Genomic DNA, 22,714 nt, shown 5'->3' with positions numbered 1-22,714 from the left:
GGAACTCCGCTCGTGACCCTCCACCAGTCGGAGTATTGGCCCTTTACTCCAACCCTCTGTTTCCTGCCCTCCAACCAGTGTTTAATCCATCGGTAGACATCCCCTTCCACCCCATGGTTCCACAACTTTTTAAGCAGCCGTTCATGGGGTACCTTGTCGAAGGCTTTTTGGAAGTCAAGGTAAATGATGTCAATGGATTCCCCTTTGTCCATCTGGCTGTTTATCCCTTCGAAGAAGTGCAGTAAGTTCGTAAGGCACGACCTTCCCTTGCTGAAGCCGTGCTGGCTCGCCTTCAGCTGTCCATTGCTTTCCATGTGCTCGCAGATGCTATCCTTGACCAGTGATTCCATCATCTTTCCCGGAACCGAGGTCAAGCTCACTGGCCTGTAGTTTCCCGGGTCTCCCCTAGATCCCTTCTTGAAGATAGGTGTGACATTCGCTATTTTCCAGTCCTCCGGGATCTCCCCAGTTTTTAAGGATAGGTTATAGATTTGCTGGAGTGTAACTGTTATTTCATTTCTCAGTTCTTTTAGTACCCTTGGGTGGATTCTGTCTGGGCCTGGTGATTTGTCACTCTTTAACTTGTCTATCTGTCGGAGGATATCCTCTTGGCTTACCTCTATTTGCTCTAGCTTTTCATCCTGACCCCCACTTATGATTTCCTCGGGTTCTGGAACATTGGATGTATCCTCGCTTGTGAAGACCGACGAGAAGAATTTGTTTAACCTGTCGGCTACCTCTTTTCCCTCTCTCACCACTCCCTTCTTATTTCCATCATCCAAAGGTCCCACTTCCTCCCTTGCCGGTTGCTTCCCCTTCACGTACTTGAAAAATGGTTTGAAGTTTCCCGCTTCCCTAGCCAGTCTCTCCTCGTATTCTTTTTTTGCTTCCTTAACCACCCGGTGACATTCCTTTTGTTGTTTTTTGTGTTCCTTCTGGTTTTCCTCAGTTTGGTCCCTTTTCCAATTTTTGAACGATATTTTCTTGTCCCTTATCACCTTTTTCACTGCATTTGTTATCCACACCGGGTTTTTTGCTCGATTCTTTTTGCACTCTTTCCTAAACCTGGGGACGTACAGGTTTTGTGCTTTGTGCACCGTATCCTTGAGTAGGGACCAGGCTTTCTCTACGGTCTCCATCTTCCCTGAGCTGCTTCTGAGTTTCTTTCCAACCATCTTTCTCATAGCGTCGTAATTCCCTTTTCTGAAGTTTAGCGCTGTCGATGTGGTTCTCTTCACCTTTGATGTTCCTGCTTCTAGTTTGTACTGGATCATATTGTGATCGCTGTTTCCCAGTGGCGCTATTACTACTACCTCCTTTGTGGGTCCCCCTAGCCCGTTGAGGATTAGGTCGAGAGTGGCATCTCCTCGCGTTGGATCCTTGACCAACTGTTCCATGAAACAGTCCCTCACAGCCTCCAGGAATTTTGTTTCCCTCACGCAGTTGGAGTGTCCAATACTCCAGTCTATCCCAGGGTAGTTGAAATCCCCCACCACTACCACATTTCCTCCTTTGCATTCCTGCCTCAATTCAGCCTCCAGATCTTGGTCATTGGCTTCCGGCTGTCCCGGTGGGCGATAGTACAGTCCCAGTTTAATGTCAGACCCATTTCTTCCTGGTAACTTAACCCAAAGTGATTCCAAAATGTCCGCCCTTACTGCTGTTTCCATCCTGGTCGAGTGAATGTAGTCTTTTATATATAACGCTAGTCCTCCACCCTTTTTGTACGTCCTGTCCCTCCTATAGAGTTTGTACCCCTGTAGGACCACATCCCATTTGTTTTCCTCTGACCACCATGTCTCTGTGACTCCAATTATGTCTAGGTCTTCCTTGTTGGCTATGACTTCCAGTTCTCCCATTTTGGCTCTCAGGCTCCTTGCGTTTGTGTATAAGCAATTAAAGTCCCGGTTGTTCGTTTTCCTTGCTGGTTTCTCTTGTGGTTTGTTGCTCCCGCCGACCCCCTCTAGGGCTGCCAGCTCTCGAGGAGGAGGATTAGCCATCCTGGCCAAAAATACTCTAAATATAGCGCTATAGGACAAAACCTCCACCCCACACATGAATCTACTCGCCTGCCAATTATCGGGCCTCACACTCAAAGGAACCTAACCTACCTACTTTGCTACATAACACCAGGAAAATGGAACATAGCAAAATCAGAATTTGAAGAATTTATACTCAGAAACTCCCTCACATCAACATACAACCTAACCCTAGGTCAGGGGTAGGCAATTCCGGTTCTCAAGAGCCGGAGCCAGGTCAGGTTTTCAGGATATCCACAATGAATATGTATGAGATTTGCATGCACTGCCTCCTTGAGATGCAAATCTATCTCATGCATATTTATTGTGGATATCCTGAAAACCTGACCTGGCTCCGGCTCTCGAGATCTGGAATTGCCTATCCCTGTCCTAGGCGATCACACCTGGAAGACGAATCTTCCAACCAAACAGAAAACCTCCTCTCATTCCTCAAAACCCTATCCTACAGAATCCTAGACCCACAAACCCACACGAGAAGGGCCACCAACTTGACATAGCAGCCTTCATGTCCCAACAACCCACCACACCAGAAATTCATGCCACAAACGGAACATGGTCACGCACCCTCTAGTCAGACCACTACATATACACCTTCAAAATCAACTGGACACAGGGCAAAACCAAACAAAATAACCAAAGCTTTAACATATGAAGCACACAAAAAGATTGGTCCACCTAAATTCTGGAACAAAGTAGACACCATGATACAAGATGGAAACCCCAAGGACTTCATTAACCACTGGTGCACCCTAAGCACATCCATCCTCGAAGACATGACACAACTGCAGAAAAAGACCAGAATCTGTAGACGCTCAGATAAATGGTTTGACAATGAACTACTGCAACTCAAATGACAATGCAGACTTCTTGAAAGAGAATGGAGAAAAAACAACCGAGAACACACAAAAACAACCTGGAGAACACTGAACAAACAATACAAACAGATGCTAAAAGAAAAAAGAAAGGGATACTACACCAATCAGATAGGCATAGAAATCCAAGACACCAAAAAAGTTTTCAAATTACTAAAGGAACTCACAGACACCAAACCCTACCTGGCCACCAAAACCGCCCTGCCCCACACAGCCAATAATTTGGCTGAATTCTTCAGAAACAAAATATCAACAGCCTTCACCGGGACCCCAAACCACCTCGACGAAATCTCGATACCACCTAAAGAAAACGAGGCTTACGCAGCAGACAAAAACTGGTCAGATTTCCCAGACACACAATAGCACGACCTAGACAAAATACAAAAAATACAGTCATGCAGCCTGCGACCTCAACCACTGCCCCCCATACCTGTTAAAAGCTGCCAGCAGTAGATTCCGCACCCACTTCATGTGGTGGATTAGTTACATGCTCACAGAGGGTCAATTTCCACAAGAAATCACCAAAATCATCATAACCCCTATTCTGAAAGACCCAAAGGGAGCAACAGATCAGCCATCCAATTACAGACCTATAGCCTCAATACCGTTATACGTCAAACTAATGGAAGGCCTCATAGCAAAACTTCTCACACAAATACTTAGAAACCCACATTCTTCACACCTCACAATCAGGCTTCAGAGGCAACTACAGTACAGAAACACTACTAGTCTCTTTCCTAGACACAGCCAAACAACACCTAAGCAAAGGCAAAAAAAATGCTACTCATACAACTCAATCTCACAGCAGCATTTGACCAAGTAGATCATGACATCCTACTACAAACACTGGAGGCAATAGGAATCACAGGCAAGTCTACAATTGGTATGAAGATTTCCTCCACTCAAGAAGATATAGATTAAAAGCAAACAATGAGACATCCAAGATGGCTGCTGCTAAGACGTGCTGAGAAGTACGCTCCTTGCCGCTCTGCTTTTCTGGGTTTTTTTCCTTTTTCGGAGACTTTTGCAGCTTGATTTCTTCTTCTGTGCCGAAGAGGAGAGGCAGGAGCGCTACTGGCGCCTCGCAGCGCTCTGTGGTGCCGACTCTCAGCAACACAGAGCTGAGAGTCAGCAACATTGAAGAGCTGCTGTGGCGGATACAAGGGGTCACAACCAATGTTCCCTCTAAGGATTGATGAGGTGTGTGCAAAAAAAAAATGCATGAGTGACAAGTTACATACTCCACAGATTTATGAGCAGGCACGGAGGACGAGTGCCCGTGAGATTGTGGGAGGGTTAAATACTCAAAACTTAGAAGAATAACAATTTACTTAAAGTTTTTTTAATTACGTAATATCATTAGTTCTTCAATCTTCACAAATATTCTCTTCGATTCTTTTCAGTTTTCCAAACATTGTAGACCTTTTCAGCATTTACAGTTTGTCCAGAATTTAAAAAGAGCTTTATTCTCATTAAATTGTCCAGATGCTCAACATCTAGTCTATTTCTGTCTTTTGTATTTATGTTTCATCAAACTGAATCCTCTTTCACAGTCAGCACTTGAAGCCTGGAATGTACCGCAGATATCCAGAAGCAAAAATAAGTCTTGAGGTTGATCCTGCTGTTTTGTGAATGCAACTAGATCTGCAAATGTCTTAACTGCTCCAGTTTGCAATTTCTCATTAACAATCAATTTAAATTCTGGAAACTGCTTACAAAGTTCTTTCTGGAATGCTTCGTTGTCTTTTTCCAGAAGAACATGGTATCGGTTTCCAAGCCTCTTCATCTGCTCAAGACCAAATGTATAATCCTCTAAGTTCACAGCTGTTGAAAAACATTCTTTGTCAAATACTGCCCAATCTTGTAATTCCTCATCTGGAAATCTATTATCCAAATGTTCACATGTCTGCTGAATGAACTTAATTATTGACTTTGTGTTCACTGGGTGCTGAAATGATGAAAGCAAATGGCTGGCATTTTCGGTGTAGTGAGGTTTCTCTCCAAGATACTGTGATCTGAGTTTCTTTATTTTTGCCTTTGCAAACTGAAAGGCTTCCACAGTAGACAGCAAACTTCTTTGAAAAAGTTTACACAAGTCGCTTAATTCTGATAATATATCATTCAATATTGTAATTGCAACATGGTGTTCTGGATTCTGTAGTTTCTCTAGGCAGTATTTATGGACCGGGTCATTATTCTCATCAACCTGTTTTCTACAGTATTCCACTACAATATCATAGTTCAAAACCAAAGCATTGACAGCAAAATGCCTGGATAACCACCGAACTTTGGTGAGTGGTCTGAATGCAATCACTTCTGCTTCAGCAGCTTCGGCCAAGGCCTCAAATTTATCCTTCTTGACAGATGATCTGCAGAAAATTGTGTAAACAGTTCTCAGCAGAGTTTCTATCTCCTTCATCAATGGTATATCTTTCCATGCATCATCTATTCCCAAATCTTCTCTTTGTGCCACAGTGTTGTTCAGACAAATGTGGAACTGGCGAAGAAATGCTGCTACCCCTCTCTGCTTGCCTAGCATAACTGAGGCTCCATCAGAGGTAAACATAACCATCTTGTTCAAATCTAAGTCGTTGTCTGCATAAAATTTCTGAATGGCTCCAAGGATTGACAAGCTATCACGAGCTGTTAATTTAACAATTCCAGCGAATACAGTTTTATGGACTGAATTATTGGCATTTCTAAATTTCATGTACAGAACTAACATTTTGGAAACTGAGATATCAGTTGATTGGTCCACGATCAAGGTATGGTAAGCTGCATTTTTAATCTCCAATAATATTTCCGACCTAATGGTTGAATTTATACACTCAACAAATTCAAAAGCATAGTTTTTGCTTCGCCAGCTTTCTGGTATCTTTTCATATTGCGCAACATGGTCATGAATTGCCTGCACCGATAGCATTGAAGAATTTATTTTAAAAGCAAGTAAAACGTTATCAATGAGTATCTTTACCTCATCAGGAGTCGCTTGTTGCCGATGAACTAATTCTTTTCTGTTTTCACAATCTTCTTTCGATTCTGTCAGCATGTTTTTCAACAGACTTCTGCTTTTGGTTTTCAGTTTTGTGACTGCTTCAATGTGCGATTTTTGGCTCAAATGCCGTTTTATAGTCAAATATGTTTTATTGAGCAAACACAACAGCAACATAGCAATGATACAAAGAACCAAACCAGCTCAGCAGTTTATAGAATACCCCCAAAAGAACCCCCCCCCACCCCCATCCCAACCCAAGCAACCCCCACCCCCCACCCCCGGGTCCTCCATCCAAATACATAGTATCAAAGAAATAGAAAAGAAAGTTAATATACCAATCTTCCAAATACACTCTAAAACATTCTCAACAACTAAAAAAAGACATCTCTTATCGTAATTACTCCAATTTAGAATTATCAAATATAACCTCATCGTTTAATATACAAACATCAACCGTAAATATAGATACAATGGAAACTCATCTTACCAACTGGAACATGGCAATTCAATCCTTTTTAGACAAAGAAGCACTCCTAATTTCAAAAACAATCTCTTCACGTAAACTATTAAACCCCTGGTTTTCAAAAGAGCTCATATTTCTGAAAAAAACAGCTGAGATCACTAGAGAGGAAATGGCGTAAGAATAAATCGCCTACTAATTTACAATTTTACAAAGAACATGCACACTATTACAGGACTAAAATTAATCTTACAAAAAAAACCTACTATTCTAACAAAATTTCAAAGACAAAAAACTCCTCTATACTATTTTCCATAATTAAATCATTTGCCCCCAACTCTCAAAGATCACACACTAATTTAACTAATAATCTCACTGCACAGGAGCTTGCTGATAATTTTTACAATAAAATACAAGACAGTCAGAACACATTTGCTCCGATTAAACCTAAGGCGCCTTCTTATGATACCACTGATTATCAACTACCACTCGCTAAATGTTTCTCTTTCAATCTCCCCTCATTAGAAGATATAAAACAACTTTTTTCGAGAGTTAATCTAAAAGGTACTCGAGACAAAATCATTTCTCCAGTAATCTTAAAAAAAATTTTTTCTTGTTTTGGGCCTCATATTCACAATCTTATCCGAAATAGTTTAGAACTAGGTCGACTGCCATCTGCCTGGAAAAAGGCCTCTATTATTCCAATAATAAAAGATTACAAAACCATTACCTGAAAACACTACAAATTATCGGCCCATAGCCAATATTCCTTTTCTGGCAAAATTAACTGAAAGGCTGGTATTTGAACAACTGACTGACTTTGTAGAAACAACTAATGTTCTGCATCCAAATCAAACAGGTTTTAGGAAAAATTACTCTACTGAGTACTCATTGATTGGATTAACCACTAACATACTCTACCACTTAGATCACCACAATGATCTAAGTGGTAGAGTATGTTAGTGGTTAATCCACTAACTTTTCTCTCTTGACTTATCAGCAGCATTCGATACTATTGATCATGTATTACTTTTAGATAGATTGAAATCAATAGGAATTGGTGGTCAAGTTCTCGACTGGTTTAACTCTTTCCTTTCCGATCGCTCATCTACGGTTATCTTTAAAGACATAGTCTCGAAACCTTATACTTCTAATTACGGTATTCCTCAAGGATCAATATTGTCACCACTTTTATTCAATATTTTTCTCTCTCCATTGCTCTGCCTATGTCAATCAATAGGCTTTACTACTTTCACCTATGCCGACGATGTTCAACTGCTTCATCCACTGAATCCAGACAATAAAAATGAAATAATTGAAATAAATAGAAAACTAGGAGACATTAAACAATGGCTTAACTCAAACATGTTAGCCCTAAACATACAAAAATCCAAAACATTATTTTTCCCTTGGAAAAAGATATAAACTTAAATGCTCCATTTATTCTAGACAATGTTCAATTAAATTCAGTAAGATCTCTAAAAATATTAGGTGTTACAATAGCTGATAGGTTATCTTTCCATGAACACATTACTAACACTGTCAGAACATGTTTTTTCAAATTGCGTATGATCCGCTCAATTGCCAAATTTTTAGAGCCAAAATCACTAAACATATTGATTCATTCATTAATTATTTCAAAGCTTGATTATTGTAACTCTTTATTAATAAATGTCACCCAAAAAGAGAAAAACGTCTTCAAATAGTTCAAAATACTGCTATCAAATTAATACACAACCGCAAAAAATTTGACCACGTTACACCGCTCTTGATTGAGTCACATTGGCTTCCTATTGCCCATCGCATTACTTTTAAAATCTTACTTTTAGTTTTTAAAACATTGACTACAAATGAACCCCAATTTATTAATAGATTACTCATTCCACATAGTACGTCACGCTCTTTAAGATCCACCAATCAAAAACTCCTAACAGTTCCATCACTAAAAGTCATTGGAACTCGTCGCCCTGACATTTTTTCTGTAATAGCCCCACAATTATGGAACAGTTTGCCCCAGTATCTTAGAGAAGAAAATGATCTGAAACAGTTTAAAAGCAGTTTAAAGAGTTTCCTTTTTAAAGATGCATTTAATTTATAAGCTTAATTAAGGATTATTATCAAATTTTTCCTTTTTTTATCTTTTTATTTCCCCGTTATCTCCCCTACCTGTTGTTTTTTACCATTTATGTTTTCTTTTATATATACGATTGTAGTTCTACCCTTTCTTTCCCCATGTATCTATTAGTTTGTATGACTTTATTTATTATTTTGTATGATAATGTGTCAAACTTATGTATCCTTTTATAATTAATCTGATGTATCTATTTTTTATCTGTAAATCGCTTAGCAAATTAAATTAAGCGATTCAATAAGTCAAAAAATAAACTTGAAACTTAAACAAAAATAAACAATCAGAACAAAAGGAATCACATAACAAGAATCAACAGTTAAGCACCCGGCTACGAGCCAGAGGAGTCAAGGTGTCCAAAAAGGTTCCCAAGTACGCTGAAAAATGCGGCCTGGGAGAGAAGAAAGATCCTTTATCCCAGGACAAGCAGGCAGCTTGAGGTCTCCTTGGTCTGGATGTGTTTTTCCAGATAGCTTGGTCCATTTTGATTTAGGGCTTTGAAAAGGGTGCAGAATGCGTGCTTGTACTGGGAGCCAATGTGAGTCTTGGAAAGCTGAGGTAATGTGGTCGTATTTTTTCAGCGAGTATATTAGTCTTAGGGCTGTATTTGGACTGTTTGTAACTGTTTTAGCATGTTGGCGGGGCATGACAGGTAAAGTATGTTACAGTAGTCCACAAGTCCTAGGATTAGCGCTTGTACTATGAGTTTGACTTGCTCGTTGAAGTATTTTCAGACTTGTCTTAAGTTGCACATGGTTGCGAATGCTTTCTGAACCGTTTTGCTGATTTGAAGTTGCATGGTGCAGCCTTTGTCTATCATTATTCCCAGCAGTTTTAGGTTGGGTTATAAGGGATACACCTGAAAACTTGGCTCTTTTCAAAAATCTAACACCTCCCGCTCTTTAGTACCCTGTCTCTCTTTATCTTCCTAGCTCCTTTCCTATAACCCTTCATTGTAGCTCCTTTTCAACCTAACCCTATAAACCGTGCCGAGCTCTACGCTTGTGGAGATGGCGCGGTATACAAACCTAAGGTTTAGTTTAGTTTAGTGATAGAGTTTATTTCTAGGTTTGTTATGGTTGGGGTTTTGTTTCTTTCAATAAGTAAGAATTTGGTTTTGTCTTGGTTCAGTTTTGATTTGTGGTCTCTCATCCATTTTGACACTATTTCTAGTGCAATGTGTAGTTTGTTCGTTGTGTTGGGGGTGGTTATTTATCTATTTATAAATTTTCAAGTTACATATCAAGTATACACGATCAGAAAGTTGGTTAGACAGAATATTGTTTTCTCAAAGTAAACATTTTACACCTTGATATTCCTCAAAACAGGAAAAAAAACAAATAATAAATTTAACTAACTCAAGTCCTCCAAATTGGATCCAAGATTACAAATAAGCGAGAGAAAAAAAAGGAACAAATTAAATCAATAATAATATGCTATACATAATGTTGAGGTAGGAGTAACTTATTTAAACTATAGAGCAATTGATGTTCCACCATCTACTCGGGACAAAGCCAAGAAAGCGGTTAGCTGTTGAGGTTCAAAAAAGACACATTTAACTGAACGGTGGCAAATAATACACTTGCAAGAGTATCTCAAATAGAATGTACCCCCAATAAAGTGACCCCTGGTCTCAAAAGAAGAAACTCAGCGGCGTTTTTGAGTTTCTCTGGAGATATCAGAAAACATTTGACTTTTAAGTCCAAGAAAATCTTTGTTTATTTTTAAAGAAAAGCCTCAATAATCAACTTTATCAATTGAAAGAGTTACAGTCAATATCAATGTGGAGGGTGTTACCATTTCCTTATCAGACATTTCCAAAATTTCCGATACGTTCAACATTGCTTGGTCAGATTTTTTCTGTGATTGAGGCCCATGTTTATTTGGCAAATAGTACACCTGAGAAAATGGAGGCAATGTTTCTTCTGGTACTTGTAGAATTTCTACCAGTATCTCCTAAGCATTTCCTTAGGGGTTACCATTGTCAGACTAGGAAAGTTGAAAAGTCTCAGGTTATTATTTTGTGAGTTATTCTCAAGCGTTTCTAATTTCCTTCTAAGATTTACATTGTCCTTGATTAGGGCCTCTTGTAATTGTTTAGACTCTAAAGTCTTGATCAAGCCTTTGAATAGAGGTTTTTGAAACAGTCAGATCTTCTTTTAAGTCCTTGAGCTCTTTAGTATGTTGAATCAATTTATTCTCTATGTATTGGAAATTGGGGCTAATAGTTTTAACAAAATTAGCCACTAAATCCCAAAGGGACTCAAGAGTTACCTGAGCGGGCTTCTCCCATATAGGAAACTTCTGTTGAGTGTAGAAATGCTCACCCTCCAAGGAATTTCCCTGGTTTTGCCCCATCTGGTTTGCTCCTTCTCCGGTTGTTGAACAAGCCCTTGATTCTTCAGCTGAAACTCCCTGGACTGGGAGTTCTGCCTCCATACTCTCCGTAGTGATGTGAGCAGCTTCAGGGGAAAGGACCGCCCCCAGCTCCAGGGTTACCTCGTCCCTTGGAGAACTAGTGATCTAGGGCTGCGGGGGTGGTGTTAGGACGTCTGGACTGAAGATGGTATCCAGCTCAAGAGGTAGATCTCCGGTCTCGCCCAGCCCTGGTGCCCTCAGTGGGCTGACATCAGACATCAAGGTTGTGACCAATGTTCCCTCTAAGCTGAGCGCATGAACGATCGCTCACTATTTTCATTGGCGTCGCTCATAATTTTTTTCGTGTCACTCAGTAAAATACGCAGAGCAATTTCTAAAACTGCACTATAACAATCTTGCGCAATAAAAGTTCTAGTCACAGCAACTTACTCGGTAGTCATTATATTGAATTAAGTTACTTTAAATATCAAAGAATTCATTATTTTAAAATAATTCATGGCCATGTCTAAGCGGCGAGCTGAGGAAAGTTTATGTGACACAGGCAAGAAGAGGTGCTTGGGTTTTAAAACAGAGTGGTTGACTGAATGCTATGTTGAAACGGATTTACCGCTTAGCACCGCACAGCACGTGCTACTTGGGGAAATTTTTTATTACTCAGAAACTGATGGTGTTAAGTGCAAAATTTGCATGAAAGCAGAATACAATAGTGACTGGACATCAGGAAAAACGTAGACCGATTGGAAAGTTGATAATTTAAAACGGCATTTGATTCTCATTTCTAGGTCGAGTGCACCTGTATAATATGCTCATCATCCCCTGTTCGCTTTACGTTTTTCAGGTCCTTCCTCTTTATTTGACATCCCGCGATGAACGAAGATTGGAACTTTTGGTTCAGAGATTTCTTTGGGCTGGGAAGAGGCCTCGTTTGTCTTATAAACGGGTGGCGACTCCCTGGTATAGGGGTGGCTTGGGCTTATTGAACCTCAGATATTTGACGGTTGGTTGTGGCATGCGCCATATCAATTACCTTTTCAGGGGTACTTCAGCGTTCACCACTCTGTTTGCCATATAAAACACCCAAAAAAGAAACAATGCAAAGAGTAGGCTCCCCCCAAAAAACTATTTTACAATCCCTGATAATTAAGTGGTGTAGTCGGGACAAGAGCAGGAGTGAGCCCCAGTCATTCTTGCCCATGTCAGCTCAACTCTTAAAATGGCTGTCATGATCTCTTGCTGCAGTCTGGTGAGATTGCTACTAGAGGTCACGGCAGCCATGTTGAGAGAATAGCCAGCATGAAAAGGAACCGCTGGGGATCACTCCTACCTTGACTATACACCTCGCCCCCCAGGGCTTGTGAAATAGGCCTGACTGGGGCATCTCCATGTGTGTAGGGGGGAAAAGCAACTCCTGGAGGGATGGAGCAGACCAAAGCACACATTATCCCAGGATAAGCAGGCAGCATATTCTTCACGTATGGGTGACGTCACCGACGGAGCCCCGGTACGGACCTTTTTAACTAGAAAGTTCTAGTTGGCCGCACCACGCATGCGCGAGTGCCTTCCCGCCCGACGGAGGAGTGCGTGGTCCCCAGTTTCTTCATTTCCGCGGAGCGAAGAAGACACGTGTATTTTTCAACAGCAGTTGAAACCAACCTTTTTGCCTTCCCGCTCGCGATTTTTTTTGTTATTTCTCCTCTTTGCCCTTCGGGCTCTTTCTTATTTTCATTTTATAAAAAAAAAAAAAAAAAAAAAACAACTTTGATTTTTCGTTCTTTTTTCGATCCTCCCCCGGAGGGGCCTGTTGTCACCATACAGGCCTCAGGATTTGATTTTGCGGAGGCAGTGTTCCCATTCATGTCCCCGCAGCCCGGTTTTAAGAAGTGCCAGCGGTGTGCACGCCCGATCTCCCTCACTGACCCACACAATTGGTGCTTACAGTGTTTGGGACCTGAGCATCGGGCGGACTCCTGCACCCGCTGTGCCACTCTTAAAAAACGCACTTTGAAGAATCGGCAAATCCAGCAGAACATCCTTTTCGGCACTGGATCTGCTATGGACCCTGACTACATCGACAGCGGCACCGACAAAATCGACGCCCGCCACCTCGACACCGCCCGACCCTTCATCGGCGCCGCTGGCGCCCGGTAAGCCGGCTAAGAAGCCTTCCACCCTTGAGCGCCCTCCCACCTCGGTGGCGACACCGACCCTACCGGCTTCACGCCGACCCCGGAAACGCTCCGCCCCGATCTCGGTGAGTGCCTCGTCATCGGCCTCCTCATCACCGGGGCGTGGAGCGGCACCTATGGAACTGAAAACGAAAAAAGTGGTTCCGGTGCCACCCCTGGATGACAGCATCGCGGCAATCCTCCAGAACCAATTGCAGGAACAGTTGCAGCAACAACTCCAACAACTGTTGCCGACAATCCTGGCTCCGCTTCTTTCGGTACCAGACCGGCCCGAGCACCACACCGACCAACCGGTATCCACTCCATCGGTACCACTTAATTCTTCCATGCCGATTCTCTCGGCTGAACACCTCCATACCCATCCCGTAGGTCAGGCCCATGTTGTTGCCGATCCTCCTCGGGACGGGCAGGGCACCGGTCCCCCCGGGACCCAGACCGGCACCGTTCTTCCCGGGACCGGGACCAGCACCGCTCTTCCTCTCCCGGCACGGTCTTGGTACGCTCTGGTAAATCTCTGTCTAAGACCCACCATACCGAGCCTTCCACCCCGATATCTCGGCATGCACACACCAATGTCAGAGACCCGGACCTGTGGGAAGATTCCCCTCCTGGTACCGAGGAGGATGCATCGTCATTGGACGAGGAGCCCTCAGCACCTGATACCACATCTAAGCCTGAGCAATCCTCTTTCTCCCGGTTCCTCAGAGAGATGTCTGCAGCCCTTTCTATCCCTCTGGAGTCTGACTCTAAAAAATCCCAGGCCTTTCTGGAGGCCTTGGATTTTGAACAACCTCCTAAAGAGTTTCTCAAGTTGCCCGTGCATGATATCCTACGGGAAACTTTTTATAAGAACTGGGAGAGCCCACTCACCATCCCAGGGGCCCCCCGTAAACTGGATAGCCTTTACAGGGTCATCCCAATTCCCGGTTTTGACAAACCTCAATTGCCTCATGACAGTCTCTTAGTCGAGTCCACCTTAAAAAAGACTCGGGGCTCCAGTGTTTATGCCTCCACCCCTCCTGGCAGAGAGGGCAAGACAATGGACAAATTTGGCAAGCGACTTTATCAAAACGCGATGCTGGCCAACAGGGCAAATAACTACACATTTCATTTCTCATTCTATATGAAACATTTGGTACAGCAACTCTCCGCCCTTCAGAAATACATCCCAGAACGCAAGGTTCCTCTCTTCCAACAGCAAATTTCCAGCCTTCTACAACTACGCAAATTTATGGTGCACTCTATCTATGATTCCTTCGAATTGACCTCCCGTGCATCTGCCATGGCTGTTGCCATGCGCCGCCTGGCCTGGCTACGGGTTTCTGATTTGGACATTAATCACCAAGACCGCCTAGCCAACGCTCCCTGTCTTGGGGATGAACTCTTTGGGGAGTCCCTGGATTCAACCACCCAGAAGCTCTCAGCCCATGAGACCAGGTGGGACACCCTGATTAAACCAAAGAAAAAGACTCCACCTGCCCGCCCTTACAGACCACAGTCCTCGTATCAACGCAGGTTCTCTGCAAGACCGCTCAATCCACCTTCACAACAACCTAGGCGGCCCCGTCAGCAACAACATCACACCCAGGCTCGTTCTCAGCCCAACCAACCTGCCAAGCCTCTTCCTCCTTCCAAGCCCTCTCAGCCCTTTTGACTCTTCTCTCCAGGGCATAGCCAGTCTCCCGCCTTCATTGCCTCTTCCTCAACCAATCGGAGGACGCCTTCAAATCTTCCTCAGCCGTTGGGAGGTCATCACATCGGACCTATGGGTCCTCAACATCATTCGCCACGGCTACTCTCTCAACTTTCAGACTCTTCCACCAGACCATCCTCCCGTAGAGTCTGCTTCTCACTCCCCCAAATCCCCCTCCTCCTGAGGGAGGTCCAATCCCTCCTTCTTCTCAATGCCATCGAAGAGGTGCCTCCGGACCAAAGGGGTCAGGGATTCTACTCCCGCTACTTCCTGGTTCCCAAGAAGACAGGAGACCTTCGTCCCATCCTCGATCTCAGGGACAACAAGTGTCTGGTCAAGGAAAAGTTCAGAATGCTCTCCCTTGCCACGCTTTACCCTCTTCTCTCTCAACATGACTGGCTATGTTCCCTGGACCTCAAAGAGGCCTACACTCACATTCCAATCCATCTGAATTCTCGTCGATACCTCCGTTTTCAGATACAGCATCGCCACTATCAGTACAAGGTGCTACCCTTTGGCCTCGCATCATCACCCAGGGTGTTCACCAAGTGCCTTATTGTGGTAGCGGCCTTTCTCAGGTCTCACAACCTCCAGGTGTTCCCTTACTTGGACGATTGGTTAGTAAAAGCACCTACGTCTCCACTTGTGCTACAAGCCACTCAGCACACCATCTCTTTCCTACATCTCCTGGGGTTCGAGATCAACTACCCCAAGTCGCATCTGCTTCCCACACAGCGACTCCAGTTCATCGGAGCAGTCCTAGACACCACTTTGATGAGGGCTTTTCTCCCCTCCGACCGCCAACGGAACCTGCTACACCTCTGCCATCAGGTGCTCCTTCGTCGCTCCATTCCAGCTCGGCAGATGATGGTCCTCCTGGGACACATGGCCTCGACGGTCCATGTGCTTCCTCTGGCGCGACTCCACCTCAGGACACCTCAGTGGACTCTAGCCAACCAATGGTCACAGACCACGGATCCTCTTTCTCATCCCATCTCTGTGACATCGTCTCTTCAGCAATCTCTTCAATGGTGGTTGAACTCCTCCAATCTTTCCAGGGGTCTCCTTTTTCATCTGCCCCCTCACTCCTTGACTATCACCACCGATGCCTCCCCCTATGCGTGGGGAGCTCACCTAGGAGATCTCCGCACCCAGGGACTTTGGACCCCTCAGGAGCGTCAACATCACATCAACTTCCTGGAACTCAGAGCCATGTTCTATGCTCTCAAGGCCTTCCAGCACCTTCTCTACCCTCAGGTTCTTCTCCTGTGCACAGACAACCAAGTCGCCATGTACTACATAAACAAGCAGGGCGGCACCGGGTCTCCCCTCCTCTGTCAGGAGGCCATCCGCATCTGGACCTGGGCCACGGCCCGCAACCTCTTCCTCAAGGCTGTCTATATCCAGGGCGAGAAAAACTCCCTGGCCGACGATCTCAGCCGCATCCTACAACCTCACAAGTGGACGCTGGATCCTCCCACTCTCCACTCCATCTTTGCTCGCTGGGGCACTCTTTGCAGCTCCTCACAACCATCAGCTGCCCCAGTTTTGTTCCAGACTCTTCTCTCCTCACCGTCTCGCCCCAGATGCATTCCTACTCGACTGGACGGAGCGGTTCCTCTATGCCTTTCCTCCACTGCCCCTGAGCCACCATGATTCTCATCGCTCCTCGGTGGCCTCGTCAACACTGGTTCTCCCTTCTACTTCAGCTCAGCTCCAGGGAGCCCATTCCTCTTCCTGTGTTTCCTACTCTACTTACGCAGCAACATCAGTCTCTACTACATCCCAATCTGTCTTCGCTCCACCTGACAGCTTGGTTTCTCTCGGGCTGACCTCTTCAGAGAATCTGTCCCAGCCCGTACGTTGCATTTTGGATGCATCCAGGAAACCAGCCACCCTCCAATGTTACCATCAGAAGTGGACCCGGTTTTCCTTCTGGTGTCTCCGGCATCAGCTCAATCCCACCTCTTTAGCGGTGGAAACTGTACTGGACTATTTGCTCTCTTTGTCCGATGCTGGCCTCAAGTCTACCTCCATCAGAGTCCACCTCAGTGCCATCACTGCTTTTCATTAGCCTATCCTCGGAAAACCCCTCACGGCTCATCCTCTGGTTTCCCGGTTCATGAGGGGCCTCTTCAATGTCAAACCACCTCTAAAGCCTCCTCCTGTCGTTTGGGACCTGAATGTGGTTTTATCAGCCCTCATGAAACCCCCTTTTGAGCCTCTTGCCACAACTTCACTCAAATTTCTCACATGGAAGGTGCTTTTCCTCATTGCCATCACCTCTGCCAGGAGGGTTAGTGAGCTGCATGCACTGGTTGCCGACCCACCTTTCACTGTTTTCCACCATGACAAGGTGGTTCTGCGTACCCATCCTAAATTCCTTCCCAAGGTGGTTTCGGATTTTCACCTCAACCAGTCCATTGTGTTACCTGTCTTTTTCCCTAAGCCCCACTCTCACCCTGGGGAACAGGCGTTGCACACGCTGGACTGTAAGCGTGCCCTTGCTTACTACCTTGACCGTACTAGGGCTCACCGCTCGTCTCCTCAGCTCTTTTTGTCCTTTGATCCTAACCGTCTAGGGCGCCCTGTCTCTAAACGGACACTTTCTAACTGGCTTGCTGCCTGCATCTCTTTCTGCTATGCTCGGGCCGGTCTCTCACTGGAAGGTGCTGTCACGGCCCACAGAGTCAGAGCTATGGCTGCTTCTGTGGCTTTCCTCCGTTCTACGCCCATCGAGGAAATCTGCAAGGCTGCCACTTGGTCCTCAGTTCACACGTTCACTACTCACTACTGTCTGGATGCTTTCTCCAGACGGGATGGACACTTCGGCCAATCTGTGTTACAAAATTTATTTTCCTAATGGCCAACCATCCCCCCTCCCTCTCTGTTAGCTTGGAGGTCACCCATACGTGAAGAATATGCTGCCTGCTTGTCCTGGGATAAAGCACAGTTACTTACCATAACAGGTGTTATCCAGGGACAGCAGGCAGATATTCTTACGACCCACCCTCCTCCCCGGGTTGGCTTCTTAGCTGGCTTATCTTAACTGGGGACCACGCACTCCTCCGTCGGGCGGGAAGGCACTCGCGCGTGCGCGGTGCGGCCAACTAGAACTTTCTAGTTAAAAAGGTCCGTACCGGGGCTCCGTCGGTGACGTCACCCATACGTGAAGAATATCTGCCTGCTGTCCCTGGATAACACCTGTTACGGTAAGTAACTGTGCTTTTTGGCTTCCGTTGACTAGGCATGGCCAAAACCATGGCCGTAGCCTTTGGGCAGAAACCAAAATTAGGCAGGAGGACTTTAGGCCAGTGTTAGTACTGTAAGAGAAACTGAAATTTGGTCGCCCTCTTCTTATATTTCAAGAAATGGTTTCCAAATAAGAAACAGATCAATTCTTAAGCCACAACTAGAAAATCCGAGTGTAGGATAAACAGTCCTTATTATAGGTAATATTTTAGATTCTAGAACCCACCACTGTCTTCTAGCACATGATTAAAACCTTCTGTTTATATCCAACAGATCATCAAAAAAGGAAGAGAGAAAAGGAGCAAAGAGAACATCCTATAGAAATAGAGGAAATCCAAAGACAATCAGAAAATGTCTGTAAGAATATTTCCCATGGAACTGAGAGGATAAACTCAAAGACCTGTAAGCAGGAATCAAAAGAGCAAAGAGACCCTGAAGGAGACTCAGTGGATGGAGTCACTAAGTGTGAGAGAAATGACAGGGAGCTCAGTGACATCCCTGAGAGCCAAAGATATCAGACAGAGAGACCCTTCCAAATTAATAATAGTGATAAAGTGACTTCTGAATTCCACCATGGCAAGAAGAGGAAAAAACACCAGAAAGAATTCACACATCTTGTATATAAATCTAATAAGCGCTTCCCCTTGTCTTCAGGACTCCAACTGCATACAAGAAATCATAAAAATGAAAAACCATTTACATCTACTGCATGTAATAAAACCTCTTGGTTTTCAGATCTAAAAGTTCACAAGAGAATCCACACGGGAAACAAACCATATAGGTGTACTGAGTGTAATAAAAGCTTCACTCATCCTTCAGCTCTAAAAATTCACCAAAGGATCCACACGGGAGAAAAACCACATACATGTACTGAGTGTAATAATAGCTTCATTCAGCTTTCACATCTAAAAAGTCATCAGAGGATCCACACAGGGTATAAACCCTTTACATGTACTGAGTGTAATAAAAGCTTCAGTCATGTTTCAAATCTAAAAAAACATCAAATGAGCCACACAGGGAACAAACCATTTACATGTACTGAGTGTAATAAAAGCTTCAGTCGTGTTTCAAATCTAAAAAGACACCAAGTGATCCACACAGGGAACAAACCATTTACATGTACTGAGTGTAATAAAAGCTTCACTCAGCTTTCAACTCTAACATGTCACCAGAAGATCCACGTGGGAGATAAACCATACACATGTACTGAGTGTAATAAAAGCTTCATTCATCCTTCAAGTCTAAAAATTCACCAGAGGATCCACACGGGAGACAGACCACATACGTGCACTGAATGTAATAAAAGCTTCATGGATCTTTCACGTCTAAAAAGACACAAAATTATCCACACAGGGCACAAACCATTTACGTGTATTGAGTGTAATAAAAGCTTCACTCGGCTTTCCTATCTAAAAGTTCACCAGAGGATCCACACGGGACACAAACCACATACGTGTACTGAGTGTAATAAAAAGTTCACTCGGTTTTCAGATCTAAAAGTTCATGAGAGGCTCCATACGGGAGACAAACCACATAGGTGTACTGAGTGTAATAAAAGCTTCATAGATCTTTCACGTCTAAAAAGACACCATAGGATGCATACGGGAGAGAAACCACATATATGTACTGAGTGTAATAAAAGCTTCACTCAACATTCCTATCTAAAAATTCACCAAAGGATGCACACAGGAGAGAAACTACATACATGTACTGAGTGTAATAAAAGCTTCACTCAACATTCCTATCTAAAAATTCACCAAAGGATGCACACAGGAGAGAAACTACATACATGTACTGAGTGTAATAAAAGCTTCACTCGGCTTTCAGCTCTAAAACTTCATGAGAGGCTCCATACAGGAGACAAACCATATACGTGTACTGAGTGTAATAAAAGCTTCACTCAGCGTTCCAACCTACACATTCATCAGAGGATCCACAGGAGAGACAAACCGTTTACATGTTCTGAGCGTAATAAAAGCTTTACTTGGTTTTCACATTTACAAATTCACCAGAGGAGCCACACGGGAGACAAACTACATTCATGTTCTGAGTGTAATAAAAGCTTCACTCAGCTTTCAACTCTAACATATCACCAGAAGATCCACAGAGGAGAAAAACCACTTACATGTACTGAGTGTAATAAAAGTTTCACTCAGCTTTCAGCTTTAAAGATTCACCAGAGGCTGCACACAGGAGAAAAACCATATACGTGTACTGAGTGTAATAAAAGCTTCACTCAGCTTTCAGCTCTAACATATCACCAGAAGATCCACAGAGGAGAAAAACCACATATATGTACTGAGTGTAATAAAAGCTTCACTCAGCTTTCAGCTCTAAAAGTTCACCAGAGGCTCCACACGGGAGAAAAACCATATACGTGTACTGAGTGTAATAAAAGCTTCACTCAGCTTTCAGCTCTAAAAAATCACCTGAGGCGCCACACGGGAAACAAACCATATACGTGTACTGAGTGTAATAAAAGCTTCACTTATGGTTCAAGTTTAAAAAATCACAAGGGGATCCACACGGGAGACAACCAACATACGTGTACAGAGTGTAATAAAAGCTTCACTTATGGTTCAAGTTTAAAAAATCACCAGAGGATCCATACGGGAGACAAACCGTATACGTGTACTGAGTGTAATAAAAGCTTCACTTCTGGTTCAAGTTTAAAAAATCACCAGAGAATCCACACGGGAGAGAAACCATATATATGTACTGAGTGTAATAAAAGCTTCACTCAGCTTTCAGCTCTAACATATCACCAGAATATCCACAGGGGCGAAAAACCACATACGTGTACTTCAAGTTTAAAAAATCATCAGAGGATCCATATGGGAGACAAATCACATATGTGTACAGAGTGTAATAAAAGCTTCACTTCTGGTTCAAGTTTAAAAAATCACCAGAGGATCCACACGGGAGACAAACCACATACGTGTACAGAGTGTAATAAAAGCTTCACTTATGGTTCAAGTTTAAAAAAACACCAGAGGATCCATACGGGAGAGAAACCATATACGTGTACTGAGTGTAATAAAAGCTTCACTTATGATTCCAGTTTAAAAAATCACCAGAGGATCCACACGGGAGAGAAACCATATACGTGTGCTGAATGTAATAAAAGCTTCACTCAGCTTTCAACTCTAAAAATTCACCAGAATATCCACACGGGAGGCAAACCATATTGAGTGTAATAAAAGCTTCACTTATGGTTCAAGTTTAAAAAATAATCAAAGGATCCACAGGGGAGACAAACTACATGTACAGAGTGTAATAAAAGCTTCACTCAGCTTTCAGCTCTAAAAATTCACCAGAGGGTGCACACTGGAGAGAAACCATATGCATGTACTGAGTGTAATAAAATTCATAGATCTTTGACTTCTAAAAAGACACCAGAGAACCCACAAGGGAAATAAACCATTTACATGTACTGAGTATAATAAAACTTTACTCAATTTTCATATCTAAAAATTTCCAAGAGGATCCACACATGGGAGAGAAACCATATTGAGTGTAAGGAAAGTTTCAATCATATTTCAAGTTTAAAAAATCACCAGAGGATCCACACGGGAGGCAAACCACATAAGAACATAAGAATAGCCTTACTGGGTCAGACCAATGGTCCATCAAGCCCAGTAGCTGGGAGAAGGGGGTGGGGAGTTGTGAGCTAGGAAAAGACTGCGCCTGCACTGTAGGGTTCCTCCGGGGCTAGGCGGAGCTCCTGGACTCCCCACATTATGCAGCGTTCCGATGTCTCTGGTACTGAGTGTAATAAAAGCTTCAAAAGCCACCAGAAAATCCACATGGGAGACAAACCATTTACATGTACTGCAGTTCCACGCTTCTAAATATACATGCTAACAGATAATTGATTCTAATTGTTAAAATGTTAAATTGCTTGAAAAAATTGCTGGCATAATTTATCCGAGTAACAAGCTAATTAGAAAAATTAGCTTGTTATTCGGATAAATTATGCTAGCAATTTGGGTATATGACGTAAGTTTTGGGGATTTTATAGAAGTAGAGGACGAGTGTAATAAAAGCTGCAAGGGCTGCTTGCGGGGGAGGGGGGTGCATAACACAGTCCAGGTGGGTTGTGAACTGGGGTGGGCCTGGGGACCCAGGGTGGCATGGTGGGTTTTGCACTGTTATTGGGAGGTGGTCAGATTTAGACATATTGGACATGCCTGTCTGTGTCTGGCAGTGGGAACTAAACCATGCAGCTCTCCCAACCCATCCAAGTAGCATAAAGGACCATGGCTTTAGCTTAACAAAATCAGATGTCGGAGTTTATGGCATTCCTTTTCTTTCTCTTTTATTATGTAAATCTAAATCTGTGTCAGCTTTGTGGTATATCAAATTTTAATAAATTGTAAAATTATAATTATGGAAATCCAAATCAGTATCTCAAAAAAGGATCTTCATCTCGCATATATTTTAGAACCGGATACAGCCTACTTTAAAACCCACGTGCTGGAAACTGCCAGCATGAACTAGGACCGTCCAGAACTGAAAATGTGCTCCGTGCAACTCCCCCCTTTCCCCCCACACCAGAGCTCCTATTCTGCCTAGTATTGTCACAACCAAGCAGGGATGGCAGGAGACGGGACACAATTTTGAAGCCCCTGCCTCCCTTGCACCTTGCATGGCCGCACTGCCCTCATAGAGCACGCTATGGTCCTGGCATGCTCATCCATTTTACAAACT

At 43.6% G+C, this 22,714-nt stretch overlaps 1 protein-coding gene across 1 annotated transcript in view; it reads left to right on the top strand.

Annotated features, from left to right (window-relative positions):
- LOC117354634 (zinc finger protein 850-like) overlaps positions 1-22,049 on the top strand; it is a 45,800-nt gene extending 23,751 nt beyond the window's left edge. Inside the window, exon 4 of the mRNA XM_033932455.1 lies at positions 18,278-22,049. Coding sequence (XP_033788346.1) covers positions 18,278-21,195 — 2,918 coding nt within the window. The 3' untranslated portion in view covers positions 21,196-22,049. The remainder of the gene's footprint in view (positions 1-18,277) is intronic.
- Positions 22,050-22,714: the final 665 nt, after the last annotated feature.

This window comes from Geotrypetes seraphini, chromosome 2 (genome assembly GCF_902459505.1).
Source record: "Geotrypetes seraphini chromosome 2, aGeoSer1.1, whole genome shotgun sequence".
In the NCBI taxonomy this organism is placed as follows: domain Eukaryota; kingdom Metazoa; phylum Chordata; class Amphibia; order Gymnophiona; family Dermophiidae; genus Geotrypetes; species Geotrypetes seraphini.
The sequence above is the reverse complement of the archived record's forward strand: the minus strand, read 5'-3'. Positions and strand labels throughout refer to the sequence as shown.